At 44.4% G+C, this 22,716-nt stretch overlaps 1 protein-coding gene across 1 annotated transcript; it reads right to left on the bottom strand.

The window, feature by feature from the left end:
* Positions 1–9,813: 9,813 nt before the first annotated feature.
* hsd11b1la (hydroxysteroid (11-beta) dehydrogenase 1-like a) lies at positions 9,814–22,193 on the bottom strand. The gene is made up of 6 exons (XM_061824044.1): positions 21,786–22,193; positions 14,946–15,076; positions 13,717–13,920; positions 13,244–13,337; positions 12,988–13,153; positions 9,814–10,134 (listed from the first exon to the last, which is right to left on the bottom strand). The coding sequence occupies exons 1-6, from the start codon at positions 21,868–21,870 to the stop codon at positions 9,951–9,953; spliced, it is 864 nt and encodes a 287-aa protein (XP_061680028.1). The 5' UTR covers positions 21,871–22,193; the 3' UTR covers positions 9,814–9,950.
* Between the last annotated feature and the right edge of the window lie 523 nt (positions 22,194–22,716).

The following is a 22,716-nucleotide window of genomic DNA, read 5'->3' on the forward strand; positions in this document are numbered from 1 at the left end:
CAGAGCTGTCAGCAGTTCAGAGAGGGAGGTGCTAGGGCCAAACATTCAGTGTTAATTGGCACTTTGTAAGCTCTGAGCCGTCCTTTTGTGAGCGAAGTGGAAGAGAGAGTGAGCGAGGGGAAGGAAGGAAGGAAGGGAGAGGGTTACCAGAGGGGAGGGTGAAGGGGAGAGAGAGAGAGAGAGAGAGAGAGAGAGAGAGAGAGAGCTCTCATTCTTGTGGGTTTGTTGGGCCTTGTTGAGGGTGTTTACGGTTCACTTCTTATCCTTTGTTAATTGGACCCCCCCCCCACACCCCCTCTGATGAAACAAAAAAGGAAAAAGAATTTAGCCTGCCACCCATCTTTGTGGTGACTCTGCCTACAAGCACAATTGTAGGGAAAAGGGAATCACAACAAGAACAAGGACAGTTGGTGCGGATATCAGACACATTCGCTTTTGCAGGAGAACACCACTCACAGTTAATGACAAATAATGGAGGAGCGCTCAATTTGTTTTGTTTGTCTGGCCGTGGACGCATCTGCAGCGTTGCACTCTGACAAGTATGAGGCACGAAACTTGCAATGAATGGTCTTCATTGTGAAGCCGCACCTAGCATATAAATCTTCTAAAACACAACATGGACTTACCAAGTAGGGGGTATGACTTAAGGTGACGGGACTACCATTTCGTTAGCCTCGTGGCGATGGCCAAAATCATTGTTGATTTTCATAAAACAAGAAATTCAAATAGGACTCAGCTGGGATCCCTGAAACACAAACAAACCCAAATTCCAATGACGTTTAGATGTTGTGTGAAACCTAAATGCAAATAATATTGAGTTCAAAACACTATAAAGACAAAATATTTGTTGTTCAAACTTAGGAATGTTGTTTTTTTTCCCCCAATATTCTCTCAATTTGAATATGATGCCTGCAAAAAATTACAAAAAAAAGCTATGACGGGGCAACACAACACTGAGAAACTGAGAAATGCTCAAAAACCACCCAAGACCATTCCACGAGGTGAGCTCTAAACATGTATGTGTCATAGATGGATCTCAAAGGACCATCCTCAAAAGGCTCGGCTGTTCACAAGCAAAGATGGGGCGAGGTTCACTAATTTGAGAACATATGGCTGAGTAAATAGTTCAAAAGTTCAAAAACAGTGTGTCTTCATCTACAGTTGCAAGGATTTTAGGGCTTTAATCGTTTATGGTCCGTAATTTCATCAAAACATGATGAGAATCTGAAGAAATCTCGGTAAATAAGCGACAATTGAATGCCTGTGTCTTTCAGTCCCTTACGTGGTACTGCATTAAAAAGTGCCGTCTTTGTGTAAAAGATATCACCAGATGGGCTCAGGTGCACTTTGGAAAACTATCGTCAGTTAACAGTTTGTCGCTATAGCTGCATGTGTAATTTAAAACTCTACCATGCAATGCGAAAGCCATATATCAAGAACACTCTGAAACGCCACTGGCTTCTCTGGGCCCGAGATGGACCGACTCAAACTGAAACCTCCAGGCCAAAAAGAAAATGGACCATCATTGTTGTCACAAATTTTAAAAGCCAGCATCAAGAATGGAATAAGGGTGTGCTATCGTTTTTCGTGGTATGGCTAACTTGCACATCTCTGAAGGTACCACTAATCGCGAAAGGTACACACAACTTTTGTAGCAACAAATGCTCCCGTCCAAGCAAGGTATTTGCGTTGATTTCACCAAGAGAATGCCAAGTCGCATTCTGCATGCGAGCGCTAAACTGGACTGGCAGCAGTCCACACCCGTCTCCCATTGCGTGGCGCATTAAGAAGTGCAAAATGCGACAAGAGAAACCTCAGACTGTTGAGCAAATGATGTTGTATATAGTATACAGTATAGCTACAAAGCAACAATTTCAATTCAAATAGTGTCTTCAGGGCGGCACGGTGGAACAGCTGGAAAGCATTGGCCTCACAGTGCTTAGGTCCGGAGTTAGATCCGGGAACCCGACTGTGTGGAGTTTGCATGTTCTCCCCGTGCCTGCGTGGGTTTTCTCCGGGCACTCCGGTTGCCTCCCACATCCCAAAAAAACATGCAACATTAATTGGACACTCTAAATTGCCCCTAGGTGTGATTGTGAGTGCGGCTGTTTGTCTCAATGTGCCCTGCGATTGGCTGGCGACCAGTTCAGGGTGCCCATTGACAGCTGGGATAGGCTCCAGCACTCCCCTCGACCCTGGTGAGGATAAGCGGCAAAAAAATGGATGAATGAATAATGTCCCAACTTCCTAGGAATTGGCGTGTGAATGTACATTCTCGCCAGAAGAGTCTTTGAGGAAGTTTTTAAAGTCTTCCAGTGGGGGATTTCGTTGTGGCGCCATTGTGAAAGTATCTAGTAGTTCCGAGAATGAGAGATGGGCAAGCAGTCAGGATGACGACGGCGTTGCCGCCACGAGGCTGGCGTAGCGCATTTGAAGGCGGCTTTGGCCTCTTTCTGTTTCCCTCCCTCACCCGGAGCGACTGATGTAAATAATAATAGCGGCGCTAGTGAAAGGACACAGGTGTCAACCATTGTGCCGCTCTGAATGGACCTGGGGGAAGGAGGTCAGGGGCCACCTTGGCCACCTATTCACACCCACACTTTTTATTCACACTGACGCTCCCTTTCACAGGTTTTCCGACATGCCCCCCGCCCCAACCACACGCCCCCACCCCCGCCTCTTCCCGCTTGCTCACTCGCGGCCTTTGTTATCATAGCTCAATGTTTTGTGAAAACTTTTCAGAGGTCATGCACAAGCTCGTTATTCAGGAAGATTAACATTCTTTTCAAAATTAATCACTGCGCACAATGGTGCAGATCAATGGCTTCAAAAGGTGATGAATGCATATGAGACTTTAAGGAAGTAATAATTCATCCGCTAGGTTCGTTTTTTTTTTTCTTTTCAAATCAATATCACTTTCTATTAGTCGCATTAGCACTGAATGGATTAGAAGTGTATTCTTAAAGTTTTTGCAGTACTGTACTTTTCTCTTAGAAGTACTGAATATAGAATGGTGGCACAGTGGTGCAGCTGTAGAATGCTGGCCTCACAGTTCTGAGGACCGGGGTTCAAATCCCAGCCCCTTCTGTGCGGAGTTTGCATGTTCTCCCCGTACCTGCGTGGGTTTCCTCCATGCACTCTGATTTCCTCCCACTTTCCAAAAACATGCAACATTGATTGGACTCTCTAAATTGCCCATTGGTGTGATTGTGAGAGTGACAGTTGTCTGCCTCCATGTGCCCTGCGATTGCCTGGCAACCAGTTCAGGGTGTTCCCCGCCTCCTGCCCGAGGACAGCTGGGATAGGCTCCAGCACTCCCACGACCGTCGTGAGGATAAGCGGCTAAGAAAATGGATGGATGAACGAATATAGAATTAATATGACCAATACAATATTACATATCTGGAGTATGAAATGTGATTTTTGCACTGCCTGAGCTGATTTGATATCCTGTAGCTTGTTAAAGTGCATGAAATAAACAAAATATATATATATATATATATATATTAAGGTAGTTATATATTCATGGAAAGTAGTGGCTTGAGATATGAAGTTGCTTACAAGTTTTCCGATATTCAGTATAGGTCATCATTCAGGTGATATTTTTAAATTTTTCTTCCTCTCTTGTGGCAGCGAACTCACCGAACACAACAGGCAGAAATTTGGAGATATTGAAGAATCTTCTCCAAAAAAAGAGGCTTCAGGATGTTTTTTGTCACTCCTAGTTGAAGTTAGCTGTCAAACAAAAGGTAAGATAGGTAAGGTAAGTAAAATTATGTGATACATAATTACCATAATAACCACATACTGTAGCTTTCCTGTGGATAGTTTCGTTTAATGCTAACTCAATGCTGACAAACATTGCAAAACCCCATAGACGGGCTAACAATTTGCATCAGTTTTGTGTTGTATTAACCCTTTATGCAATGGATTTTTGACCACAAACGATGCAACATCTCTCTCTCTCTCTCTCTCTCTATATATATATATATGTGTGTGTGTGTGTGTGTGTGTGTGTGTATCCATCCATTTTCTTTTGCCGCTTATCCTCATGAGGGTCGCGGAGAGTGCTGGAGCCTATCCCAGCTGTCAACGGGCAGGAGGCAGGGTACACCCTGAACTGGTTGCCAGCCAATCGCAGGGCACATCGAGACAAAGAGCTGCACTCACAATCACACCTAGGGGCAATTTAGAGTGTCGAATTAATGTTGCATGTTTTGGGGATGTGGGAGGAAAACTGAGTGCCCGGAGGCACGGGGAGAACATGCAAACTCCACACAGGCGGGTCCGGGATTGAACCCGGGACCTCAGAACTGTGAGGCCAACACTTTACCAGCTGCTCCACCGTGCTGCATATATATATATATATATATATATATATATATATATATCAGAATCCTTTTATTGCCCAGCCTAATATGCCGACAGATAATACGATACAATATTACAATGCAGGCATATGTTCTTTATCCTCCTCTGTGGCTTACTAAGGAGTTTTGGATATTGGAAGATGTTTTGTATGTAGTATATTTATGTATTGTACTGGCCGTAAGTACCCGTCCATTGAAATAAAGTAAAAACTGTTTCATTCTTTATATGATGATACATATTCATGCCTTTGTTGTATGTCTTATGGTGTTATGTGTTGAGGACCGTGATGGAAATAAGCCCTGTGGCTTTATCGTGTTTCTCTCAAGGAAACGCTGTACAGGTATGACTGCGGTATTTTGCTGAAAGAAATTAAATCAATAATGATGTCATGGAAAGGAGCCCGAACGTTAGCACGTCTGCTCTACAGTTCTGAGGTTTGCTGTTCAAATCTTGGCTCAGGCCTGTATGGAATTTGCAAGTTCTCCACGTGGGTGTTCTCCAGGTACTCCAGCTCCCTCCCACATAAAGAAATGAAAAAAAATCCCAGACCATAATCATTCATCGTTGAGAATGGTTCTTTCCCTGGGATGCGGTTCTTTGTTGACTTTTGGGACCCATCTCAGCAGTTCTAAGTAGGCTCGCTTCACTGGCTGTAGCCCACGACAAGATGTTGCTTTATGTAATTCATAATGACATTTCAAGATTTTATGGCTTAATAGCACATTCCAATATGTTCAAGCTACTTGACATCGAAACCGGCAATTCATTTTCACTCATACTCAAGTTTTTATTTTCTGACTTAGTGTGTCCCATTATTTCACATAAAGTATGTGATGGTTGACTGCTGCGAGGAGGATTATGTACCCAGTGTCCTTCGTAGTGCGAGAAGCGGCGAAAGAAGTTCTCGTAAATTGCGGCTGCATTGTTGATTGCTGGAGTCGTACAGCGCCGTGACCATGGATGGGAGACCGTATTTATGGCCTGAAAAAGCACATTTGTGCTTCAACAGCAAATACAGGGAGTCCTCGGTCTACGACTGGGATCCGTTCTTACAGTAGCGACTTCACTCGAATTTCGACTTGTTGGATTGTTGGAGTTGGATTCCACCATTAAACCCAGAATTGACATCAAAATACTTTGTATAAAAAAAAAACAAATACATTGAAATAAACAAGATAATGTACTTAGCATTACTTCTGAAAAGATGGATGGAGAAGGAGAGGCTGTGCTTAGCTATTGCCAAGGAACTTGGTCCTCAAACCTCTCCATTTTGACAAGTATCAAAGAACCTATTTTGTGATCATTGTATCCGACATAGGAATGGAACCCTTCACAAGCGCTAAAATACGGGCTTTGTCTTTAACAATTGTCACCACGGTCGACCGACTGAAGCCTTGGTGGTGTCGGTGTCTCTCCTTTCTCCAATCTTTTGATGATCTTGAGCTTCGTTTCCATGTTAATGGATTTTTGTTAGACACAGCTTTCTTCTTTGGGGCGATAATGTCTAAAAAGGAGCGTGAAAAATGCTCCCGGCGCACAAACACGGACAAGCATTAGCCGGACAAAATGGCCGAGGACTCCCTGCATAAAATTAAAGATTGTAGATTATTTGATTTTATTCGTCGTCGTGCATAGCCTAGGAAAGTGCTGCTTTTCTTGGACTAGTCAAATCTGTAAATCTTGTCATAAAACAGGGTGTACCTAAATACGTGTTTTTATGAGAATCGTATTTATCATCTTAGCTGCCGTATCGTCTGCCGTCATGATGACATCATGTAAACTTTTAAAATCCGAGCCCATACGTTTGTGATTTACGAGCAGTTCGCAGTGTCGTTGGCTTTTCGCCTGAAGTCAGCTCGGATCGGTTCTAGTTCCCCGTGACCCTGAACAGGATCGGCAGTATAGAAAATGGATGGATACACGTGGAAGTCACTCGCCCAACACTGACAGCAACGAGGTCAGCCTCATCTGCGTCTGTTGGGAGCAATAATACAAAAATTTTTGACGGTCACGTCGGAAAGAAATTTACGCAGCAAATCAAGCTCCATTTACAGCGGAGAGAAAATATAAGATATATAATATCCTTCCCAAGATATTTTTTTGCATTCTCTCTCCAACAATCTGTGCAAGAAGTAGATTGAGATGCTGGAGAAGGATGAGTGGATTTATTACCTTGCATCAGGGACGCTAATCTGTTGCAGGTGTTTCTGGCTGTTCTTCGAGGCCGCGTCTGCTCTCATAACTGAAATATATGAAAAATTGCGACGGAGAAGCAGAGTGACATTTCCCCCCCAGAATTTGAAGAGGTATTATGCCATCTCCACAATCCTCTCAAATCATCAAGCGTGTCAAGATAAGGACAAAGACAGCATGACGTTTGATAACTACTCTCTATCACTCACGCCCACTGGATTATTGCTGCGGATGAGCGAAATGTTTGTTCTTCTGACTGGCGAGTGGAGTGGCTAGGAAGGTGTTGAACATTTTAACCATTCGCGGGCTGTTCTGTCAGAACCTGGACCTTCCAATTTAATCCACCTCGATCACGTAATCACGGAATTATTTTACCCATCCGCTATGCAATAACACAACATAAGTGCTTGCAACTCTGTCAGGTACATCACTCGTAGACGTTCAGAATCAATATCAATTCGTGGCCCTTGTGAGGATGAGCGCCGCCGAAAAAGGATGGATGGATGAGAGGAGGAAACCTCGCCGTAAGAGCAGGTGACAACCCGTGGGTTGTAGGACACATCAAGCAAAGAGCACCTTGATGGATGGTCCCGACAGCTTCTCGGGATGTCGGTGGTGGAAGAGAAAAACGTAGACAAAGAAAAAACTGAATCTGTCAAGAAAACTATCTCCTGGAAGTCTGCAGTTAGTACTGTGGCCAACTTTAGAAAAAGAGAAAAAACAAATGAGAGCAGAGATGCCATTGAACTTGTAGAAAATGTGCATCTGCCAATTATGGATTCCCTCACCACCATGGCACTACTGCCATCATGTGGAATTTCAAGGTACATTCACAAGGCCCAGTTTTTGACAATTTAGCTTCACTTCAGATTTTATTAGTATTTATAGTCATTTGGATTTGATGTTAGATTTATGGAACTCGAGGTGGCACGGTGGATCAGCTGGTAAAGCGTTGGCCTCACAGTTCTGAGGTACTTGGTTCAATCCCGGAGCCGCCTGTGTGGAGTTTGCATGTTCTCGCCATACCTGCGTGGGTTTTCTCTGGGCACTCCGGTTTCCTCCCACATCCCAAAAACATGCGACATTAATTCGATACTTTAAATTCCCCCTAGGTGTGATTGTTAGTGCGACTGTTTGTCTCGATGTGCGTCGAGAGCCGGGATAGGCTCGGGCACTCCCCGTGACCCTCGTGAGGATAAGAAGCAAAGAAAATGGTTGGATGAATATATTGAACTCTTTTTACCTGCACATTTTATTGGCAGCTTTTCTGGCCATTACAGTAATACAGTCATGTATATGGGCAGTGCTTTGGACAAGTGGTTTGGATCAACTCGGGCCCTCCTGTGGAGAGTTTGCATTTTTTTTGTGTGTGTGGGGGTATTATCAAGTACCTGGAATACGTCCCACATTCCTTAAACTGATACCCCGTCGCATTAGTCATTATCCAAGAAAAAGATTTTAGTTTCAAAAAGGTTGGAGACGGCTGATTGCAGACACAATACAAATATATTTTATTGTTTGTTTTTGGGGCCGCACGGTGGTACAGCTGTAGAGCATCGTCTCACTGTTCTGAAGACTGGGGTTCAATCCTGGCTCCGCTTGCATGTTCTTCCCGTGCTTGAGTTGTTTTTTTCCGGGCACTCCGGTTTCCTCCCACATCCCAAAAACGTGCAACATTAATTGGACACTCTAAATTGCCCCAAGGTGTGACTCCTTATTTGTCTTTATGTGCCTTGCGATTGGCTGGAAACCGGTTCAGGGTGTACCCCGCCTCCTGCCCGTTGGTAGTTGAGATGGGTTCCAACACTCCTGCGACCATCATGAGTATAAGCAGCTCAGAAAATGGGTGGATGGTTTGTATTTGACAGTACTTGGTGACAAAATATTTGTGACCTAATGGTATGGCATTCTATATTTAATCTAAATCTGGACCTCGATTTGAAGACGGTCCTCAGCTGAACCTCTAACTCAGGGGTGTCAAACTCGTTTTTATCGCGGGACACATTGTTGTTCCGGTTTCCCTCAGAGGGCCGTTATGACTGTGGAACAAAAATATTTAATCATCTCGTCATATTTACATCATCAATTCATGAACTCGTTTTGGAATCAGAAATCAAGGGTAATGTGTTTTTCTACTGTTCACGTTTGGTATCACAATGATGCTTGTACTATCCTAACTTTATCATTAATGATATATCAATCCATTCATTTTCTTTGTTGCTTATCCTCACAAGGGTTGCGGGGAGTGCTGGAGCCTATCCCAGCTGTCAACGGCCAGCAGGCGGGATACACCCTGAACTGGTTGCCAGCCAATCGCAGGGCAAACAGCCACACTCACAAACACACCTAGGAGCTATTTAGAGTTTCCAATTAATGTTGCATGTTTTTGGAATGTGGGAGGAAACCGGAGTGCCCGGAGAAAACCCATGCAGGCACGGGGAGAACATGCAAACTCCACACAGGCGGGTCCAGGATTGAACCAGGGACCTCAGAACTGTGAGGCCACCACTTTACCAGCTGCTTCACCGTGTCGCCCCATTAATGATATATGACAGTTTAAAATTTTGGTGCAGATTTGTACAAGAATCATGGAAATTGACACTCTAGATGTGGCTTTGCGGCCACATAAAATCGTGTGGGGGGCCATATCTGGCCCCCGGGTCTTGAGTTTGACACTGGTGCTCTAATGGTTATTTTAGTTTGTTCTTTGTTCTGAATGTTGTACCAGGGTGGCATCAACTGCCGGAGACAAATTCCTTGTGTGTTGTTACATACTTGGCCATTAAAGCTGTTAATTAACCTTTTATTATACACGCTTGACTATGTCGAGGTTTCAATGAAGAGATGAGAAGCAAAGATAATTCAATTATGTGTTTAATGTGAATCTTTCTGACTGTATAACTCATCTTTGTAGTCAGTAACAAGAATCACCTTCTTCTCCGTTACAACCTCTTTTCCCAGCTTGCCTCGCAGGCAGCGTGCCTCATCATGCCGGATTTGTAAAAACTGAGACCATTTTTCAATAAAAGATTTTTGCTCTCCGGCTTTTGATTAGGATTATTCTTGGTTTGAGGTTTGGGAGTGGGGGGAGGGGGGGGCCATATGGTCACTGGATTTCTTTGAAAAGCTTGATGTGGAACGAGAACGTAGCTCAGTTTGTATGTACAGTACTGCATTCAGAAATATGATCTGCTCGCATGTAAGGAACGTGGTAACAGCAAGTAAGAAAAAAAAAGACAAATTTGGATTGTTGAATATGTCAACCCAAAAACAAAACTTTAACAAGAATACACCTTAAATATAAACTTTGGTTTTTTTTTTTGTAGAATTCTGAAGCCCCCACTGGAAGTAAGGGCAGTTGTGGCCCTTCACATAAATCTTTTTTTTCACGGGCTGTAGTTGTAGGACTTTTGTATGATGTAGTCTCTGGTGGCGGGAAAGAAGTCTTTAATCAAGGTCATGATGTATGTATACCAAGGGTAGAAGAGCTCGCGCTCTCTGGCGGCTCCCGCCATGATGATCTTCAACGCCGCTTCACTGGCAGGGTAGGCCGGTACGTGACTGATATCCCTAGGAAGTAAAGAAGTATTGCACTTTTAATCATAGTGGATCCGTGGATATTGTGAAAATGCATTAAGTCGTCGGAATAGATAAGAAAGCTGATTCTTTGATTGTTTGTCATATTGTCATTCACGCAACATCCTTTGTGCTGTGTGTCTAATGGCTAAGGGCTTCCTAAAAATCTAAACACCTGCAAAGAACTAGAGGCGCTACTCTGGTGGAACAAGATGGTATTGTTTTTGTCGTAGTACTCCACTGGAATAGTCACAGTGGTGTGGAAAGGCCATAAAACGCAGGTAATCATGGGGGGGGGGGGGGGGGGGGTTTGAAGGCCACATTCGATACGGATCTGCAACATGCTGTGGACATCTGGGTCAGTGGATTGGTAAACCAGGGTGATGCACCCGCCCCTTTAAGGAAGGGGGACCGGAGCGTGTGTTCCAAAAGAAGGGGAATCACACGCTTCAGCCTTGCTGGTAAAATCAGCGCAGGGGTTCTTGAAAGGAGGGTCCGTCAGGTAGTCAAATCTCGGATTCAGGTGGAGCAGTGTGGTTTTCGTCTTGGTCGTGGAACAGTGGACTAGGACCATCGGCAGGGTCCTCGAGGGTCCATGGGAGTTCTCACAACCAGTCTACATGTGTTTTGTGCACTTGGAGAAGGCCTTCGACCGAATATGGCGTACCGGACTCCCTGATATAAACTGTTCGATGCATGTATGACCAGTGTCAGAGTTTGGTCCGCATTTCCAGTTGTCAGTCTGATTTTTTTTTTAGAGTGAGATTTGGACTCAGCCCTGGCTGCCCTTTGTCATGGATTCTGTTTATTGCCTTTATGTGCAGAATTTCTAGGTAGAGCTAGGGTGTTGAGGTGTTCGATTATTCATCAGTATTACATCGCTGCTTTTTGAAGATGATGTGATTCTGATGACTTCATCCAGCCATGATTTCGGATTCAGGTAGTTTCTGATGGGAGCAGATGGTTCCCATCTGTGTGTGAACCGGCTGGGGTGAAAATCAGCACTTCCCAATCTGAGACCAGTCAGAAAAGGGTGGAGTGCCCTCTCCGGCCAGGAAGGAGATCTTGTGAAGGAGTTCAAGTACCTCTGGATCTTGTTCACGAGTGAAGGAAGAATGGAGCGTGAGATAGGCAGGCGTCCCCAGTGTTGCACATTCGGTACCGGTTTGTCATGGTGAAGAAGCCGAGACGAATGGTGGAGTTCCTGATTTACTGGTCGATCTACATTCTTACCCTCACCTATGGTCACGAGCTGTGCCTCGTAAAAGAACGAACGAGATTGCAGATACCGGCAGCCGAAATCAGTTTCCTCCGCAGGGTGTCTGTGCTCTCCCTTTGAGATAGGGTGAGGGGCTCAGAAGCGAGACGGTGCTCCTCTGCATCGAGAGGACCCACATGAAGTGGCTCTGGCATCTGGTGAGGATGCCTGCTCAATGCCTCCCGGGTGAGACGTTCCGGGCACATCCCACCAAAAAAAGACCCCAGGGATGACCCAGGAGATGCTGGACAGACTAAGGTTTTTGACTGGTCTGGGAATACCTCAAGATCAGAGGGAAGTCTGGTGAAGGCAAATGGATGGATCGATGGATGTTGGAGTGCTTATTCCAGTGTAGAATATGCTGCTCTAGCTAGTTTACATTTTGGAAAAAGAAATGTGCTTTCTGTAAGGGGCTAATTTTGTTGAACTCAAATGTATGTAAATCTGTAGAGAAACGGGCACAGCGCTGGCCAAAGTTATTCCTTGATGCAGCATTGCATTGGAATACTGTCGTTGTGACAGGGCATGATGAGCCGTACCTCCAATACAACTCTACTTGGCAGCAACACCCCCCCCCCCCACAAAAAAAAAAGTCCCCTGATTGTGGGGTACTTCTTCTTTTCCTTTCGGCTTGTCCCGATTAGGGGTCGCCACAGCGTGTCATCTTTTTCCATCTAAGTCTATCTCGTGTATCTTTTTTTCTAACACCCACAGTCTTCATGTCCTTCCCTCACAACATCCATCAACCCTTTCATTGGTCTTCCTCTCACTCTTTTGCCTGGCAGCTGCATCTTCAGCACCCTTCTACCAATATACTCACTCTCTCGCCTCTGGACATGTCCAAACCATCCAAGTCCGCTCTCTCTAACCTTGTCTCCAAAACATCCAACTTTGGCTGTCCCTCTAATGAGGCCATTTCTCATCCTATTCATCCTGTTCACACCAACTGAGAACCTCAGATCTTCATTTCTGCTACCTCAAGTTCTGCTTCCTGTTGTTTCTTCAGTGCCACCGTCTCTCATCCGTACATCATGGCCGGCCTCACCACTGTTTTATAAACTTTGCCCTTCATCCTAGCAGAGACTCTTCTGACACATAACACACCAGACACCTTCCGCCAACTGTTCCATCCCGCTTGGACCCGTTTCTTCACTTCCTTACCACACTCACCATTACTCTGTACTGTTGACCCCAAGTACTTGAAGTCGTCCACCCTCCCTATCTCTTCTCCCTGGAGCTTCACTCTTGCCCCACGGCCCCTCTCATTCATGCACATATATTCTGTTTTTGTGGGGGACTTTTTTGTTTTAATCAACTAAAATGTATGCAAATCATTACAAAAATAGTGTCCCTATTCAGTATTGCATTACAACAGTCATGACAGTGCGTGATATGCTGCTGTCTCCAGTACTACAGCAGTTCTACATGTATTTTTACCACATTTGAGTTCAACTATACAAACTCCCTTTTTCAGTTGCTCTCTCAACAATCAGTAACTCAAACCTGAGCTGTGAACACACTTGGATGTGCTCAAAGCGTTGAGCAATAGAGCTCTTGCCCCAGTCAACGTGCTCTCACCGCAGACTTACTTGACTTTCTCCATGGCTGAGTCGGTGTCAATGAGGCCCAGTGTGCACGTCGTGATCGTTACGTTGCTGCTCTTCATGGCCAACTCGTGACTTAGAACCCCAAAGAAACCATTCAGGGCAAATTTGGTTGACGTGTACGCCGCCACAAAGGGACTGGTCATTTTACCTGATGGGGTATCAACAATAGCGAGTTAAAATAGTGATTCTAAATCAAATGTGGTACGAAATGTCTTTCGAAGGGCGGTTGCAAACCCACCTAAAATAGACGAAACAACCACGAGTGAGCCTTTACTTTGCTCAAGGGAGGGGAGAGCTTTCCATGCCATCTGAGCATAACTCAAGAAGTTGACCTTTTGTTGGGACAAAGAATCACATTTTTACCTAATTCAGCATACAGTGAATACTTGGCTCTCAAATGTCTCCGTTTTCAAACAAATCGGTTTTCGAACGAAAATTTCGAGGTTTTTTTTTTTTTTTGCTTCTGTTTTCAAACGAAAATCGGTACTCGAACGCCTGCGACAAAACCCGGAAATAACAACGTGCGCGACCTGACCATCTTATTTACGACGCGCGTTGTTATTGTGTACAACGCAGCCTCTGTACGCAGACGTGGGAAATATCGATTTTGTTTTCGAATAAATAGCTTCTTGGACCGCCTTCTGGAACAGATTGTGGTAGAGAACCGAGGTTGTACTGTATTTTGCAGTGCCGAGTATCATGGATTACTACCTTCATCAGCCATCCGAGGTGTTGTGTGTCTCCTTCCCACATGCTGAAAGGGCTTGATCCGATGTGGTTGAGAACGAGGTAGTCCAGACCTCCAAGCTGGTCCAGAGCGAAATCGACCACTCTATCCGGGTCCGAGTCGCTGCTCATGTCCGCCGCTATGTACACAGCCTTCTGAGCTCCCATGCTCAGGCACTTTTCCGCCACCTAGAGGCCACAGGATGACAGTTGCTATGTGAACTGCACCTTCAAGTGTCACTGTCATGGAATTCACGATTTTTAGTATGTTATTGATGAAACAATGGCAGCCGGAATGGACCCATCTGTTTTTTCACCACACAACATGATATTGACGCATTTGGCTTTCTGTCACTCCTGCCATGAAAATCCTCTCGAGGGATTTGTTTTCGAGAAGAAGCAGGAAGTGACGTTAGTAGCAGACGCGCACTCAAGCGATCTCGTCTGTTTCTACTAGTTTTACCTGCTGGAAGGTAACGCTTTGTTCCTTCGTGTTAGCCAAAATGGCGGCTCGTTGTATTGCTGGATGTTGTTCAAACACTCGGGTGGATGGATTTACCCTTCATAAGTTTGCAAGAGATCCAGTTCGTTGTGAAAAATGGATTGCACAGGTGCAAAGGACGAGAGCTTTGTGGTTTCCAAATGACAGGTCGGTGTGTATACTAAAAAAAAAACAATAGTTGGGGGTGGGGCGGGGCATAATCCTCTCAGAATGGAACAAAAGATCCGCGCACGTAAGTCAGGGGTGCTAATTGTGTCAATATACCCGTCAGCGCCGTGCATGGTGCACGGCTTTGGCCGGGCTGGGTCATACATACTGTCCAGGAGTCTGTTGTTAGTTAGAAAGTGATCCACATATCATCTAAATATGGCTCTAAACGATAGGGTCACTTCACTCGATTGTGAGATGTTCTCTTCTTTGAAAAGAGCTTCAGTGTCGCATAGTAAGTGGCACAGTGTGTTTTCAATGGCGAATGTCCCGGTGTGACGTTATAGACAGACGTTGTAGGCAATATGGCTACCACTTGGATGTCAAATGAGACTTCCGCAACTTTACGCATGGATGACGCGCTCTCCACTCATATTTATTTTTTCGTATGGACATCGAAGTGAATAATATTATATGTATTTTTCATTACAATATCTATTTTAGAATGTTTATAGGCTTGACACTTGACCTTTAAAAAAACAAATGTAAAATCTCTTTGACCAACCTGGTGTAAGACTTGTTCCCTCCTCGCTGTGATGACGATCTGGGAGCCGAACTTGGCAAAGTGATACGCCATTTGCTCACCGATACCAGTGCTGGCACCGGTCACCAAGACCCTGGCACCTCGGAGGATTTCTGCATGGAAATCAAATATCAAAATTCAAATCAAACTTCAGTACAGTTGAACATTTGTGCACGCTACCCTAAGAGCGCCCGAAAAAGCGGGTTTGGCCTTGGTTAGTACTTGGATGGGAGACCGCTTGGGAATACCAGGTGCTGGAAGCTTCTCTCCCTGCCTAAATGCAGAGGGGTTGCGTCAGGAAGGGCATCCGGTGTAAAAATGTGCCAAAAAAAATGTGCGTTCATCTGAGATGACACGCTGTGGTGACCCCAAACGGGACAAGCCGAAAGGCAAAGAAGAAGACATTTGTAAAGGCTCCCAAAATACCCATCACACATTTGAACACTTTTTTGGACTTGGGTTGCAGATGTTTGACGACATTTGAAACATTTTCTTTAATACTGGAGCACAGAGTAAGTGGCAAGACTCCCGAGAGGCTGCGTGCATGGCTGCTGTTTTGGTTAGCAACAATGTAATTGTCGTCTTTAATTGTTCTTTATCAAGTAAAGGACAGCGTGGCAAACAAGTGGTTTGTCTGACTCACATTTCTGAGTTTCAGGATTGAAATCATTTTGTTTTTTTAAAACAACACTTGGGAAAAAAATGCTAAAAACGAGAAGGAGAATGCAAGTAAAATCAGATGCGTTTCCTTTTTTTTTTTTTTCCACTGGATTCAAATCTGCGCCCCAGCATTCCCGGAGGTTTTGTGTAGTCTCTGCATGCTTGGATAGATTTTCACTGGGTACTCTGCCTTCCTCCCAAGTTCCATAAACAGGCAAGTTCGGCTGATTTGGTGAGGAATGTGTCTAAGGGTGCATTGCAACATTCCCGTTACACAAGGGCGAGTTGTGCCACCTGCGTTACGGCAATGACACAACCCCCCCGCAACCAGTCGTCCCGGGTAAAGGTCACGCAATTGGTTGTCGGTCACAAATATTGCGAGACTTCAGCCCACCGTGTGCATGACTGCGACCAAGGTCGCATGACAAAAGTCGATGATTATGAGGTGACATTTTTTGGCACCGACACGAGGTTTACAACTCAGCTGCTCTGGTTTCAATGCCAAAGGAAGTGCTGATAATAAGATGAATGTCCAATTGCTAGAACGCCCCGACTGATATTATCTACTCATTTGACACGTAACGGCACCTTCCGTGTGTAATCTCAAAGTGACTCATAAAAGATAAGTTGTTATTGTAGGGATATGTGATAGCTGACCGCAGAGAAGTGGTCATGGCAGCTTGAACGGATCGATCCCCTGTGTGGCACCCCTTGAAGGGTCCACATTTTTTTTTTTGTGGGTGGGGAGGAATCTTAATTATCAGTCTAGCAATGACTAATCAAATCCAACTTGCTCTATTTTCATGTGGTCTGGATCCAGCACAAAACTTAATTTTGCGAATTACGTGAAATAAGTCATGCTCTAAGTAAATCATGTATGGTCTGAGTCACAAGCATTTCAAATAATGCGTGATTACATGCTAATATTGTGCCTCTCTTGTCAAATTCTGCCAAATGGGTGAAAAAAACGCACTTAAAATTGTACAAAGGTCACACAGGGGGATGTAACTTTTTCTTAAAACACAGATATGCTGTTGAGTTTACAGTACTATGCTGTTTTCTTTTACCCAGAAAGAGGATGTACTGTAATTGGTGCTCGAGGGACCGAGCGGGTAACCACAATGGTACTTATTCTAGATAATTATACACTACAGAAAAAAATAACTAATTCAATCCTACAGTAACATTTGTCCTTTCTAATCAATGGGCCAGTTTGTAAATAATAAATATTTTTTTTAAAAATCATTAAACTGTACACCACAGCGAATGCAGCCCTATGGGGGCACAAACCAGTGCAATCTGTAGGCCGGTCCCAAGCCCGGATAAATGCAGAGGGTTGCGTCAGGAAGGGCATCCGGCGTAAAAACTGTGCCAAACAAATATGAGCGTTCATCTAAAGAATCCCATACCGGATCGGTCGTGGCCCGGGTTAACAACGCCCGCCCCCGGCACTGCTAACCTGCAGGGCGTCGGTGGAAATTCAGCTACTGTGGGTCGAAGACAAAGAAGAGGAGGAAACCGGATCCAGCGTCAGAAGAAAAAGAGGAATGCACAGAGCCTACAACTGAGTGTAGGGACTTTGAATGTTGGGACTATGACAGGAAAAGCACAGGAGTTGGTTGACATGATGATTAGGAGAAAGGTTGATATTCTGTGCATCCAAGAGAGCAGGTGGAAAGGTAGTAAGGCTAAAAGTTTGGGAGCAGGGTTTAAATTATTCTACCACGGAGTAGATGGGAAGAGAAATGGAGTAGGGGTTATTTTAAAGGAAGAGCTGGCTAAGAATGTCTTGGAGGTGAAAAGAGTATCAGATCGAGTGATGAGACTAAAATTTGAAATTGAGGGTGTTATGTATAATGTGGTTAGCGCTATGCACCACAGGTAGGATGTGACCTAGAGTTGAAAGAGAAATTCTGGAAGGAACTAGATGAAGTAGTTCTGAGCATCCCAGACAGCGAGAGAGTTGTGATTGGTGCAGATTGTAATGGACATATTGGTAAAGGAAACAGGGGCGATGAAGAAGTGATGGGTAAGTACGGCATCCAGGAAAGGAACTTTGAAGGGCAGATGGTGGTGGACTTTGCAAAAAGGATGGAGATGGCTGTAGTGAACACTTATTTCCAGAAGAGGGAGGAACATATAGTGACCTACAAGAGCGGAGGTAGAACCACGCAGGTAGATTATATTTTGTGCAGACGATGTAATCTGAAGGAGGTTACTGACTGTAAAGTAGTGGTAGGGGAGAGTGTAGCTCGACAGCATAGGATGGTAGTATGTAGGATGATTCTGGTGGTGGGTAGGAAGATTAAGAAGACAAAGGTAGAGCAGAGAACCATGTGGTGGAAGCTGAGAAAGGAAGAATGTTGTGCGGCCTTCCGGAAAGAGGTGAGACAGGCTCTCGATGGACAACCGAAGCTCCCGGAAGACTGGACGACGACAGCCAAGGTGATCAGAGAGACAGGCAGGAGAGTACTTGGTGTGTCATCTGGTAGGAAAGGGGAGAAGGAGACTTGGTGGTGGAACCCCATAATACAGGGAGTCATACAAGGAAAGAGATTAGCGAAGAAAAAGTGGGATACTGAGAGGACTGAGGAGAGGCGAAAGGAGTACATCGAGATGCGACGTAGGGCAAAGGTAGAGGTGGCAAAGGCTAAACAAGAGGCATATGAAGACATGTACACCAGGTTGGACACGAAAGAAGGAGAAAAGGACCTCTACAGGTTGGCCAGACAGAGGGATAGAGATGGGAAGGATGTGCAGAAGGTTAGGGTGATTAAGGATAGAGATGGAAATGTGTTGACTAGTGCCAGTAGTGTGCTAAATAGATGGAAAGAATACTTTGAGAAGTTGATGAATGAAGAAAATGAGAGAGAAGGAAGAGTTGAAGAGGCAAGAGTGAAGGACCAGGAAGTGGAAATGATTACTAAGGGGGAAGTCAGAAAGGCATTACAAAGGATGAAAAATGGAAGGCAGTTGGTCCTGATGACATACCGGTAGAGGTATGGAAGCAATTTGGAGAGATGGCTGTGGAGTTTTTGACCAACTTATTCAACAGAATACTAGCGGGCGAAAAGATGCCTGAAGAATGGAGGAAAAGTGTTCTAGTTCCCATTTTTAAGAACAAAGGGGATGTTCAGAGCTGTGGGAACTATAGAGGAATAAAGTTGATGAGCCACACAATGAAGTTATGGGAAAGAGTAGTGGAGGCTAGACTCAGGACAGAAGTAAGTATCTGCGAGCAACAGTATGGTTTCATGCCTAGAAAGAGTACCACAGATGCATTATTTGCCTTGAGGATGCTCGTGGAAAAGTACAGAGAAGGTCAGAAGGAGCTACATTGTGTCTTTGTGGATCTAGAGAAAGCCTATGACAGAGTACCAAGAGAGGAACTGTGGTACTGCATGCGTAAGTCTGGTGTGGCAGAGAAGTATGTTAAAATAGTACGGGACATGTATGATGGCAGCAGAACAATGGTGAGGTGTGCCTTAGGTGTGACAGAGGAATTTAAGGTGGAGGTGGGACTGCATCAGGGATCAGCTCTGAGCCCCTTCCTGTTTGCAGTGGTAATGGATAGGCTGACAGATGAGGTTAGACTGGAATCCCCTTGGACCATGATGTTCGCAGATGATATTGTCATATGCAGTGAAAGCAGGGAGCATGCAGAGGAACAATTGGAAAGATGGAGACATGCACTGGAAAGGAGAGGAATGAAGATTAGCCGAAGTAAAACAGAATATATGTGCGTGAATGAGAAAAGTGGAGGGGGAAGAGTGAGGCTACAGGGAGAAGAGATAGCGAGGGTGGACGACTTCAAATACTTTGGGGTGAAGAATACAGAGCAATGGAGAGTGTGGTCAGGAAGTGAAGAAACGGGTCCAAGCAGGTTGGAACGGCTGGCGAAAGGTGTCTGGTGTGTTATGTGACAGAAGAGTCTCTGCTAGGATGAAGGGCAAAGTTGACAAAACAGTGGTGAGGCCGGCCATGATGTACGGATTAGAGACGGTGGCACTGAAGAAACAACAGGAAGCTGAACTGGAGGTGGCAGAAATGAAGATGTTGAGGTTCTCGCTCGGAGTGACCAGGTTGGATAGGATTAGAAATGAGCTCATTAGAGGGACAGCCAAAGCTGGATGTTTTGGAGACAAGATTCGAGAGAGCAGACTTCGATGGTTTGGACATGTTCAAGGCGAGAGAGTGAGTATATTGGTAGAAGGATGCTGAGGATGGAGCTCCCAGGCAAAAGGGCGAGAGGAAGACCAAAGAGAAGGTTTATGGATGTGGTGAGGGAAGACATGAGGGCACTTGGGGTTAGAGAGGAAGATGCAGGAGATAGGCTAAGATGGCAAAAGATGACACGCTGTGGCGACCCCTAACGGGACAAGCCGAAAGGAAAAGAAGAAGAAACTGTACACCACAGCTAAAAATCGGCCATTTAAAAAATATATATTTATGATTATTTTATTTTTAATAGGTGATCATTTATATACATTCACAGAGAATATGTATATGCAGTACAGTGAAAAAGTATTAGCCCCCTTCCATAATGTATATCTTTGCATAGTTTCCCCCTTTAATGTTTAAGATCATCAAATAAATGTGAATATCAGACAAATATAACCCAAGTAAATTTCTAATTATGTTTTTAAATGATTTCATGTATTAACAAAACATTTTAATTGGAATTAAATATTCTATTACATAATAAAAATAGGCGGCACGGTGGTTCAGCTGGTAAAGCGTTAGCCTCACAGTTCTGAAGACCCGGGTTCGATCCGGCCCCGCCTGTGTGGAGTTTGCATGTTCTCGCCATGCCTGTGTGGGTTTTCTCCGGGCACTCCGGTTTCCTCCCACATCCCAAAAACGTGCAACATTAATTGGACACACCAAATTGCCCCTAGGTGTAATTGTGAGTGCGGCTGTTTGTCTCTATGTGCCCTGCAATTGGCTGGCAACCAGTTGAGGGTGTACCCCGCCTCCTGAGGATAAGCAGCAAAAAAAATGGATGAATGGATGAATAATATAGTTGACAGCTTTACCTAATACGGGATTGACTTGGCTGAAACATGAGCCGCACGGCTCGAATGTGAGTAGTAGCATGGTGGGAGTCAGCCTCCATATTGGCTATCAAAGAATCCTTACATTTCTGATTTGTATGCAATTTTCATATAAGAACACGACAACCATTAACCGGTATCAAGCGTGACATACTGCATTTTAGAAATCTCTGCTACTTGGGTGGAGTGAACTGGAACATAAACATTGTACGTGAAGATGCGTTAATTATGCTGCAAGCGTTTTCTAACGTTGCCAAGCATGAAAGCTTACGTTTGATAACGTTTTAGGTACAAAAAAATTAATGTACATTGCGGGTATCTGGCCGGCGCGAGCATGGCTTTGGTCTTTTGTAAAATTCACACTCCGTCATTTCCTTGACAAATGTTCAGTCTTCTCGCCCGGATTCAATATTGGGGCCGGTAAATTGTGAAATGAGACTTTGCCTCCCCCCCGCCAAAACTGTGTTTTTGCAGCCAGACACTGGACTGCCCGACTATCAAAGGCTGTTAAGAAAGTCATTGTCAAAAAAAAAATAAAGAGACAGACCACCATCCAACCACTTTCCAAGCCACTTATCCTCACAAGGGTTGCGGGAGTGCTGGAGCCTATCTTCGGACAAAAGGCAGACTACACCCAGAACTGGTCGCCAGTCAATTGTAGGGGCCCGTAATGTCAGGTGTGTGTTCTAAAATAGGTAACGTAATAAATGACGTGTGATTTCAAATAGAAAAAATATAACCCGCCCGATAATAATGAAATCAAGCAGTCTAAAAGAATAGTCATGACGAATATTAGTAATCGTTTCTTTTTCCAGTAACACAACTCAGGAGAGCCTCGCATCACTGTTTACAACATCCACTACTGCATCCCATTTCATGCTTTCTTGAAAGATTGACATTTGAATTACATAAAGTTCCAAATACACTATTTGCAATGTAGAGGTCATTTTAAACTTGACAACTCTGATAATGGCGTCCCATTAGTGATTAATCTAACACTAATTGCAACGATTAAAAGCCTGCACGACTCTTACGTGTATATGTATATACATATTTTTTTTTTTTAAGTTTTTTTGTTTTAAAATCGTGCAGAAGAGATCCATCTTACCCGCGTTGAACGTGGGCGCGTTCCATTTGACAGCGAGCAGAGCCACAGTCACACTTGTGAGCAGGACTTTGGTCAACGTTTTCATGTTGTAAAGTAATTATAGTATTGATTAATCGGAAAGTAAAGAGACCCGGTTTCCTAAATTCCTTTGCGTGAGAAGTGAACAGCAAATCCAGGGCTGTTCTTACGTGAGAACCTCCCCCTCTTGGCATGTGCATAAGAGGGTGTGTCGTGCGGTTCCATCAGATAATTGAACATTATGTGTATGACATTGCATTACTGAAATACTTTAAATCGGTTTAAAGAAGTCTAAAGGGGGAACAAATATTTAACTGCGCATTATTTTTTAATAACTTTCAAAAATGTTTTGCATTTTGATTTGAATTGTCATCGGCCCTCCCCAAAAATGCGACGTTACATATTTGCAAGCCAGCACTTGTTGGCAGGGTGCACATGGGAGGGAACGTTCACATCGCTCGGGGGTAAAAGATGGACCTGTGAACTTACGCTACTTTGGTTGTAAGAAATTAATAGAAAATTCCAAAAACTGAATGTGTGTTGTTTTCACTTGTAGAGCGGCGGTGGCCTCCATTCAAAGTGTGAATATTGTGCATGGATACGGAGCGAGAACTCGAACAACGCCCCCTTCCAGCAACATCGGACGACCCGAGGTGACGTAGAAGTCACGTGACCGGAATACGAGCATGTGAGCCTCGCGTCATTGGCATTCCCACGCGGGTTCCAGGCAGGACACGCCTTACTGCCACATGATTGGCTTGTGCGTCATCCCAACTATGTATCACATTTATTCGAAAAAAAAAAAGAACAAAAAAATTGGCATGGTTACGTTTTGGGAGGGCTAAAGTTAGGATTAGGATGGATGACGGTGAATGGGAAACATGATCGCTGCCAGTTAAACCACATCTTTTCC

Source organism: Syngnathoides biaculeatus, chromosome 7 (assembly GCF_019802595.1).
Source record: "Syngnathoides biaculeatus isolate LvHL_M chromosome 7, ASM1980259v1, whole genome shotgun sequence".
NCBI classification, from domain to species: Eukaryota; Metazoa; Chordata; class Actinopteri; order Syngnathiformes; family Syngnathidae; genus Syngnathoides; species Syngnathoides biaculeatus.